General features: G+C 41.9%; 1 protein-coding gene across 2 annotated transcripts; it reads right to left on the reverse strand.

Moving 5' to 3' along the window:
• Nucleotides 1–336: 336 nt before the first annotated feature.
• On the reverse strand, nucleotides 337–9427 carry si:dkeyp-113d7.10 (uncharacterized). Of its 2 annotated transcripts, none has more exons than XM_053613357.1 (4): nucleotides 8768–9427; nucleotides 4353–4646; nucleotides 1359–1619; nucleotides 337–1030 (listed from the first exon to the last, which is right to left on the reverse strand). In XM_053613357.1, exons 1-4 carry the CDS (start codon nucleotides 9075–9077, stop codon nucleotides 615–617), a joined length of 1281 nt encoding a protein of 426 aa, XP_053469332.1. In that variant the 5' UTR covers nucleotides 9078–9427; the 3' UTR covers nucleotides 337–614. The 2 variants fall into 2 exon arrangements, with proteins under 2 accessions (XP_053469332.1, XP_053469333.1); XM_053613358.1 differs by lacking the exon at nucleotides 8768–9427 and adding an exon at nucleotides 6355–8140.
• Nucleotides 9428–10525: the final 1098 nt, after the last annotated feature.

Raw genomic sequence — 10525 nt, forward strand, 5'->3', positions numbered from 1 at the left:
TGATTGAAATAATTTTTACCTGCATGTGTGGATGGAAACACAACCAGAGACGAGCCTTCATTCCAACATGAAACTCTCTCTGGTTCTTCTGTCATATATTTAAATGCTTAAAATAAATCAAAATATAGCACTTCCTTACCTGCAACAAAACTGTTGCTATATATATTTTTTATATTATAAATATAATATAAAATATATATATTATATTATATATATATATATATTTTATATTATATATATATATATTTTATATTATATATATATATATTTTATATATTATATATATATTATATTATATATATATATATATATATATATATATATATATATACACACACACACACACACACGTTACGTTGTTTGATGTACCTTCACACTCTCAGTTTAGGATGTTAGGTGTGTGCCGATCGTCATTAATAAACAATACGTCATGATACTGAACACAGTTTGTTGTTCGCGTCCATGTTGTTGGATTTCTGATGTAATATTGTGATAAAATGTTGGGGAACGATCGAGATATGACGGTATAATATCAGCACATGCCTGGTTTTGGAAACTTCTGGAATCTCCGTGTGAACACGTCGTGTTCTTCTCTCTCACGCGCACATGTCCTCTCATGTGTTTTTCCCCGAATTCGTGCACGTGTGGGCGTGTAGTTTGGAGAGCGGTGAGCGAGGGTCCTTGTGTGTGAGCCGGTGCGTTTTGAGAAGGTGAGCTCGGTTGAACTTCCTGCCGCAGGTTTTACACGCGTGGTTCTTCCTCCCACTTCTGCAAGACCTTGGCTTGGCTTCTTCTTCTTCTTCTTCTTTCTGGACCTCCTCCTCCTTCTGGTCCTCGGGGTCTTCGCCGCCGTTGTGATCATCCGCTCTGGCGGTGTCATGATGAGGCGTCCGAGTGCCGTGCAGCAAGGTGATGGCGTTCATCAGACTCTCCTCCGACTCCATCGACTCGTCGTCGCCGTCTATCAGCTGAGACGGGAGCGTGAGGAGCCGGTGGAGCATCGAGGGGGATTTTAACTGGACATCATCTCCTAGGGAAAAAAAAACAGTGCCGCAGTAAAGGGTCATATGACACCGAACAGCATCTAACTTCCTTTCTAACGACGCTCATCAATAACAGCTGTATTAAAGAAACTTTTTTTATTTTGTTTTCATACGTCACAAAACAAAGCTCAGGTTTATTTAAAACATGCAGCGTTAACTGACGGAATCAGCAATCGCCTGTTAATTAACCCGTTATTAACCATTAATATCTGTTTATTAGTCACGCATAACTCAGAAATGGCAGTAATTACAAATGTGCTAAATAGTGCTTGCGTGTGTGTGTGTGTGTGTGTCTATTTATTTGTGGTGTCTCACCCTTCATGCTTGTCTCTGAGGTCTGATGAGGGTCAAAGGTCACAGTCAGGGCCTCAGCATCCTGCAGCCACTGCGGCCTATCTGATTGGCTCTCGTCGTTCCTGTGTGGTTCTGAGTCGTCCCTAATCGGTTCTTCAGAAGGGAGACACGGCTGCTCCAATTTAACGGGCCAAATGTCAGCACACCACTTCTGACCGAACACCTGATCCAGCACCGGAACCCAATCCTGAGACACGCTGATCACTGCCGCGGGGGTGGAGTCTGACACACATACACACACGTACCAGCAGAAAGGTTTCACTGAAATTTCATTCAAATTAAAATAACCTTCAAAATGTTATAACACACCTAAAAACACTGCACTACACTCTGACAGGCAGTACCACCCCCCGACACACACCCTCAACCTGTACAAAACTGAGATTTTGAAAAAATAATGTGGGCTTTATTAGAGTAGATTTGAGGGCAAGGCTGGCCCGTGAGGGCAGGACGGTGTCCATCCCACTCGGGAAAGTGCTGCTCTCATTTCTTGCAGCGTAGAACATAGTCTCAGAACAGGTCTAGTTCATCTGGAACAATCCAGAGCCAAGGCCCGGGAGCAGACAAGCAGGCTAAACCGACCACCTGCTAGCGGTCCTCACCTAGGTTCCACAATATAGAGACTGTGTCTGTTCCCAGAGATAAACATAAATGTAGAAATATTCAGAAAGTTTGTAACATAATTAGCAACATAATTAATATAAAATGAGATCATACTGAATGCACAGCCAGCTTTGATCTGAAGCTAGCACTGTTAAATATTCCCAATGTTAAATAATCTCTTATGTCTAAAGCACTTCTTGTTAATGAAAGCGTTCCTGATCAGGGGTTTAATATAATGTGTTTAACAGAGATATGGATTAAACCTGATGAGTACACAGCACTAAATGAAGCCCGTCCTCCTGGATACAGTTATATACATCAGCCTCGTCTGACTGGCAGAGGGGGAGGAGTCTCACCCATTTAGAATGATAATCTATTCATCACACACACCCAGACAAAAACCTACTGAAAAGCTCTTTAGAAGGTTTTTACACTAGCATAACACACTTAGCCACAAAAAACAAGTCTACTGAGTCGATTCTGCTGATGATTATTTACAGACCTGCAGGGCCATGTTCTGAATTCCTTGGTGAATTTGCAGATTTAATCTGGAACCAGGTCGTTTCTTCAGACACATCTTTAATCGTTGGAGACTTTAATATTCATTTTGATGACTCAGAAGACCCTCTGAGAACAGCGGGGGTGTTCAGATCTCAGATCTCGTTTAAAATATATATTGATCATAATATTTGCACCTCGCCTCGCTACCGTGTAAAACATTCATTCACGTCAGCTACCGCACCGAGTTTCATCAAAAACCTCCCAGAGACATCAACTATGATTGGATCACCGTCTGATCCCACAGAACTCGATCAGATGACTGAATGTTTAGACTCAACGCTCCACTACCCACTAGATAAAGTGGCTCCACTTATAAGAAAAATAATTAGAGAGACAAAGCTAGCACCCTGGTATAACCATCACACACACACACACACACCTTTAAACAGACCACTCGACAATTAGAATGCAAGTGGCGTCAAAAAGATTGATAGTATTTCAAACAGCATGCAAGGAGAGCCTCCTGAACTATAGAAAATCTCTCCAAGTCTATCTCTCCACCTGAATAGAAGATAACAAATAATCCTAGATTCTTATTTAATACTGTAGCAAAATTAACTAGGAATAAAACCACTACAGAAACATGCACACAATCACAATCATTACATAGCAGCGACGATTTCACTAATGTTTTCATTACCAAAACAGAAAATATTAGACAAAAAGACTCAGATTATTAAATTAAAACCAGGCAGTTTTATAACTAACCCTGTAGATGATAATATAACAATATCAGATCAACCATTAGAATGTTTTACTCCCCTTAGAGACCGAACTTTCATTAATCTCTTCAGAATAATCATCAACTTGTATACTACATCCCTTACCTACATGTTTCTTCAAACAGATTATTCCAGAAGTAATCACACCCCTTCTAAATATAATCAATTCTTCCCTTGGCACTGGCTATGTACCTAAATCACTTAAATTAGCAGTTATTAAACCCCTGATTAAAAAACTGACCTTGACCCCTCTCAACTGTCCAGCCATAGACCGATATCAAATCTCCCCTTCACCTCCAAGATCTTAGAAAAGGTCGTACACAGCAGCTATGCTCGTACTTACATAGGAACAACATTCATGAAATGTATCAGTCAGGATTTAGACCTCATCATAGCACAGAGACAGCATTAGTTAAAGTAGTAAATGACCTTCTACTGACCTCTGATCAGGGTTGTGTCTCGCTGCTTGTGTTACTCGACCTTAGTGCAGCTTTTGATACTATAGATCACACTATTCTCCTTGATAGACTAGAAAATGTTGTTGGCATTAAGGGAACAGTCTTCTCCTGGCTCAGGTCTTATCTGACCGATCGTTATCAGTTCGTAGATGTAAATGGAGACTTCTCCACACATACTGAGGTAAAGTTTGGTGTTCCACAAGGTTCTGTTTTAGGCCCACTTCACTTTATTTTATATATGCTACCTCTGGGTCAGATTGCCTTCACCCAGGTGTGTTGATGGTGGAGTGTCTGGCTGCATTACCTCCCTCATGTCTGTGTTCCCTTCTGGCTCTCCCTTTTAGTTACATTGTTATAGCTAGTCTTGATTTTACACTTTTTTCATTGTACTAAGTTAATTTTAAATACATTTAAAATCACGTGCTATAGAATACATTTTGGCCGTCACGCTCACAACACCAACAACAGCAACGAACTACAAGTGACACAACTGACTTGTCGCCTGCTAGCATGAACACAGACGTCCTGAATAACGTCTCAGACAGATGAAAAGTGGGACAGACAGAGGAGCAGAAAGACAGAGAAACAGGAAGTGGGGGAGGAACAGGTACCGTCAGTGTTCTGTGTCTGTCCCATTCCTGGTTCTTCCTCATCCGGTCTCTTCTCAACCTTCACCACATCAGTGCCGTTTGGAGATCCCACCATCTCCCCCTGAGACTCGTTTATCTTCATGTCACCCGCTCCGTTCTCCTCCTTCACGGCACGTAACTTCTCCATCAACTCCTCGCTCTCCCGCTCCGCCTTCCTGAGCTCCAGAAGAACATCGTCGAAGCTGTCTTCTACAATCTTACTAAGCTCACACACAGCAAACTCCAGCACACGTTCCATCACCAGCTTTAGCTGACCTGCAGGAAAACACACACACACAATAACCACCGCAGATGTAAGATACCAGACAGTGGAAATAAAAAGATAAATATAAATGCTGTAAACAGGAAACAGACACAAACACAACCTCGAGTTCCACGTTCTGACGCTGAGATATTTAGAGAAGTGAAACATAGCGTACAGGTTAAAGCAGAAGAGATTAAAAATGTGCCATCTTCAGCAGTGTGGTTACAGCTACGGCATGTGTAATGCTACGGCATGTGTAAATACAGTTCTGCGAAAAAGTATATGCCCCCATCCTGATCTCTTCTGTGTTTGTGTATATCTCTCACTAAATTGTTTCAGAAATTAAAACTAAATCCAAGATAAAAACAAAGGCGACCTGAGTAAACACTCAATACAGTTTTAAACCGTAATGTTATTTATTAAAAAAAAAAGTTATCCAATACCAACTGGGCCTGTGTGAAAATGTATTTGCCCCCATAGTCTATGGAACTGCATTGATAATGGGGTTCAGCTGGACGAGACACAACCAGACCTGATTACTGCAAACCCTGTTCAATCACATCAACACTTACATAGAACTTTTTCAGCAGCAGGAAGTTGGTTAAAAGATCTTACCCAGTAACACACTACGGCAAAGCTGAAAGAGATTCCAGAAATGATGAGGAAGAAGGTGATTGAAGTACATCAGTCTGGGAAGGGTTACAAAGCTATTTCAAAGGCTCTGGGACTCCAAAGAACCACAGCGAGAGCCGTTATCTCCAAATGGAAAACTCTGCACAGTAGTGAACCTTCCCAGAAGTGTCCGACCTTCCAAAATTCCTCCAAGAGCACAGCGACGACTCATCCAGGAAGTCACAGAAGAGCCGAGGACAACATCAAAGGACCTACAGGCCTCTCCTGCATCAATAAAGGTCACTGTTCATGACTCCACTATCAGAAAGACACCGGGGGAAAACGGCTCCATGGAAGAGTGGCGAGGTGAAAACCACTGCTAACCCAGAAGAACATTAAGACTCGTCTGAATTTCACCAGAACACACCTTGATGATCCTCAAACCTTTTGGGAGAACGCTCTGTGGACTGATGAGTGGAAAGTGAAACGGTTTGGAAGACAGGAGTCCCGTTACATCTGGCGTAAACCAAACACAGAATTCCACAGAAAGAACATCATACCTACGCTGAAGCATGGTGGAGGAAGTGTGATGCTGTGGGGATGCTCTGCTGCTTCAGGGCCTGGGTAACGCAGTAATTGATGGAAACATTCTGCTCTCTACCAGAAAATCCTAAAGGAGAATGTCCTTCAGACCGTAAATTGAATCTCGAGCGCGACTGGATTATGCAGCGAGACAACGATCCAAAGCATAGGAGTAAATCCTGGAAGCGAGTGAGAGACTGATCTCCAGTTATCAGAAGAGTCTGGTTGCTGCTAAAGGTAGCACAACCAGATTTTAGGTTTAAGGGGGCAATTAGTTTTTCACATGGGTGATAGGTGTTGGATAACTTTTTTTTGCTTCAATAAAATAATAAAACTGTAGTGTGTGTTTACTCGGGTTCCCTTTGTTTTATGTTGTATTTCGTTTGAAGATCTAAAACTATTTAGTATGAGATATACACAAACACACAAGAAATCAGGATCGGGGAAAATACCTTTTCACAGCACTGTACATCTGAATACAATAAACACTACTACAGCAAAAAAAAGAAAAAAGAATAAGTGAACCTTTCAGGAGGTGTGGCCTCTTTTGCTCACTTTTAACCAGCCAATCCCCGTCAAATAAACAACTGGGCAGGGCCGATTTCATCATCCCCGAACAGTGACGTGACCCCATCCCCGAACAGTGACGTGACCTTATTGTACATTGGAATTATGAATTAACACAACATTGCATGGTATCGTGATACTTCGGCTTGTGTAATATAAGATATGTTTATGGTATCGTGACAGTCCTAATGCCAAGCAGTGTCATGTGACATGATGTTCTCCCAGATAGCGTGAGGTTCTCCTGGACAATAACATGCTGCAGCCCATGATGTGAACACTCCGTTCTCCTAAACAGCGATATTCCGTTACACCAGACAGAAACACAGCGTTATCCTGCACAGTAAAACAACACACCCATTATCACAATGTGATTATATCCCTGATAACACAACTTTATCTGGGATATTAACCCTGAGATCCGTTAGAGCTCAGAAAGTTAAAAAAAAAGAAACAAATCTAAAGAGAACCTTATCCGTCTAAACACACGTCCGTCAGACACACTCACGTGTTCACGTGTTCAGTAAATGAACGCCACCACAGCTGCGTTAATCATGATTTCCAGCAGAGGTTTTCTGACGACACAAACAGGACTGCGGTCTAATTTTCTACTCTAGCGTGTCACAATAAAGCAGTTTTTATAAAAGGCTAATAAAAACCATGTTACGCTGTTTCACAGGTTTGAGGGTTTTGGGAAACATTCGTATTTCTGAACCATCGAAATGCATAACTTTACATAAATCATTAATCATTTAGACTCCCAAAAACTATTCGTTTTCACCCACACAAATGCCTGAGGGTGAAACGTCCCGAGAGCCATGATTCGAATCCGTATTCACTTTAACCAGGGCAGAGACGCAGAGACGCCGCGTGCTCATGGAGTTATGTCGTGCATGTGGTTACTGATGGTGACGGAGAGCCTTCACCAGGAGAGCCTTCTCCATCAGTCTGAGTTCTCTGGTACCACCTTCCGGCATTGAACAACCCCAATTTGGTTAAAATTAAAATTTAAAAAAAAATAAAAATTATCTGGAAAGTCACAAAACCACCAACTCACACAAACTCCGCCCACACCCGCATGAATGAACTCCAGATATTTATCCTCAGTTGCAAACCTGAATAGTGTGTGTGTGTGTGTGTGTGTGTGTGCGCCCTCAGACTCTAGCCGAAAACACACCTACAGACCATGTTCACTGCTAACCAGCTGCTACTGTAGAGCAAGACACACCCCTGGGGGCGGGGCATATACACTCTAGGGAGTGTTTAATTGGACGAACACAAGATTAGTGCAGGATGAATCACAAAAACAATGTATTAGATACACAGAGGTGTTGGTGTATAGCCTGTAACACCCAGTTCAAAATAAAACAAGGCTCTGAAACATTGGAGCGCTTCAAATACAACACTGTATTGTGTTTTGTGTGTTTCTCTTTGTGTTAACATGTGTATGTTGGTGTGTATATATATATTAGTGTGTATGTTGGTGTGTGTGTTGGTGTGTACGTGTTGGTGTGTGTGTTATTGTGTATCTTGGTGTGTGTATGTGTTGGTGTGTGTGTGTGTTAATGTTGGTGTGTGTATGCTTGTGTGTGTGTATATTAGTGTGTGTATGTTAGTGTGTGTTGGTGTGTGTATGTTTGTGTATGTTAGTGTGTGTATGTTGGTATGTTAATGTGTACATGGTGTGTATATGTTGGTGTGTGTATGTGTTAGTGTGTGTATGTGTATGTTGGTGTGTGTGTATGTTGGTATGTTAGTGTGTACATGTTGGTGTGTGTATGTTGGTGTGTATGTTAGTGTGTGTATGTTGGTGTGTGTGTGTGTGTATGTTGGTGTGTGTGTATGTTGGTATGTTAGTGTGTACATGTTGGTGTGTGTGTATGTTGGTGTGTGTTGGTGTGTATGTTAGTGTGTGTATGTGTTGGTGTGTGTGTATATGTGTTGGTGTGTGTGTATGTGTTAGTGTGCATGTTGGTGTGTGTATGTGTGTTGGTGTGTGTATGTGTTAGTGTGTATGTTGGTATGTTAGTGTGTACATGTTGGTGTGTGTGTATGTTAGTGTGTGTATGTGTTGGTGTGCATGTTGGTGTGTGTATGTGTGTTGGTGTGTGTGTGTGTGTGTGTGTGTGTGTATGTGTTAGTGTGTATGTTGGTGTGTGTATGTTAATGGTTCACACACACTCCGTGCTTCGTGGCATGTAAATTACTGGTGCATATTTAAGTGACCTTCCCCCTGCTTCCGCTTTAGTTTCTGTTTTTACAAAAACCTCACCGTGTTTATTTTTCTACCCTAAACCCGACACGACCCTCCCACACACGCCGAGGGTCTGAAGATTTAAACACATCTGCATGAACCCCTCCGCCAGGTTCTTACCCACGGCTCGTCTTTTCTGCTCGTGCCGGAGAGAGTCGGGGAGAGAGTCGGGGAGAGAGCCGGGCCTGGGGACGCCATGCTGTGGCTCGGGATCCGCGCTCTCCCCGCGCGCTCCCTCTTCCCGTCTCGGGGACTGGATGGAGGTTCTGAGCCGCTGGTTCTCCTGCTCCTTTCGGGCCGTTTCCAGCAGCATGGAGCTCAGACTGGCCCCGACCGTGTCTGTGATCTCGGTGACGGCGAGCTGCACCACCTGCTCCAGCGCAGACTCCAGCTGGCCCTGAAAAAACGAGATGTACAGCGCGCCGTTCATCTTTTCTCCTCCGCCGTGTGCACGCGCAGCTCCGCTCTCATTCTTCTTCTGGAAAACAACAATAATTTAAAAAAAAAAAACCAGTAGAGGGGAAACAACACGGTGATGCCTTCCCTGTTGTGCACTATATACACACACACACACCCCTCTGTGGGATTGTACCGTAATGACACACAACAACGCACATGTACAAAGTTCCTCTCGGTGTTGTGCACATGGCCTCATACTGGACTCTCTGTGAAAGCTGCAGTTTGTAACCTCCACCTCTGAACATGAGGTTTGAGAGAGTCATTCATTCATTTCCCACATTTACCCTTGGGGATCCATAAATTCCATCCAATAATCTATCTATCTATCTATCTATCTATCTATCTATTCATTCATCTTCGGTAAGTGCTTGTAATCAGTGTTACACTGTATAATTTTTTTCAGAACACCTGATGTCCCTGCTGAAAAAAACCCCAATAGAAACCCTAGAATAGAATTTGTAATGGTTATAATGGAAACTGCATTGGTTTTAATGGTCCCTGTGGGTCTCTACTGGTAATTTGTTGCCTTTTATTGGTGCTGTTATGTCTAGTGCAGTGGTCACCAACCCTGTTCCTGGAGGTCTACCTTCCTGAAGACTTTAGCTCCAACCATAATGGTGGCCACCTGACCATCTAATCACTGCCTTAAGAAGCTCCTGATCAGCTAAAACAGGTGTTAGATTTTGGTTGGAGATGAAACCTGCAGGAAGGTAGATCTCAAAGAAGAGGGTTGGTGACCACTAAAAGCTACCACGCATGCTAATGGACAGGAAAAAATATCCTTATTACCTCAAGATTTTACTCCTTTAGCCAGCTACAAACACCTCCAAACCCCAGACACAACACTGCTCCTATTATACCAAGGGTTTGTTTGCGTTTGCAAGCCCCCTTTCTGCACATTCCTGGATTGTGCTCACTGTAACATAAATATGTTGTTATTTGTATGTATATCTCATATTTCTTGGCTACTTTTGCATATTTAATTTCTCATTTTACTTATGTGTGCTGTCTTGTTTTGTATCTATGCTGCTATCATTTTCCACCAGGGATTAATAAAGTCACATACTAAAATATTTTGTCATATTTTAATTCGCTATGCATGAAATGTTTAAATTCAGACCTATTCATGGTTGTTTAAACATTTATTTTCATGTATTTATTTGAAATTTGTGTTTAATACTTGCAAAATGGTATTGATTTGTTACATGAAAACATGCTTTTTTGTGGTCGCAATTTTCTTTCTTTTTTTATTAAAAATTTCCAAGTTACAAAATACAATACCACAAAAATAAATAAATAAATATCATATGAGAGCAGTGTAACCTACCCTTAATATCTGCAAGATAATCTGAAGATTCCAGATGTTTCTTAAGATAACCAGCACTGAAACTGAGGTTGTATTTTTTTATGTACTTCTAA

The sequence above is a fragment of the Ictalurus furcatus genome, chromosome 24 (assembly GCF_023375685.1).
Source record: "Ictalurus furcatus strain D&B chromosome 24, Billie_1.0, whole genome shotgun sequence".
NCBI lineage: Eukaryota > Metazoa > Chordata > Actinopteri > Siluriformes > Ictaluridae > Ictalurus > Ictalurus furcatus.

What these genes read in the sequence shown, in the direction of transcription:
- si:dkeyp-113d7.10 (XM_053613357.1), bottom strand. Translation starts at nt 9,077, where the DNA reads ATGAACGGCGCGCTGTACATCTCGTTTTTTCAGGGCCAGCTGGAGTCT. An exon ending in GCAGAAAAGACGAGCCGTGG is followed by an intron (nt 4,647 to 8,767) that starts GTAAGAACCTGG and finishes GTTTTCCTGCAG; the next exon opens with GTCAGCTAAAGCTGGTGATG. An exon ending in ACAGACACAGAACACTGACG is followed by an intron (nt 1,620 to 4,352) that starts GTACCTGTTCCT and finishes TATGTGTGTCAG; the next exon opens with ACTCCACCCCCGCGGCAGTG.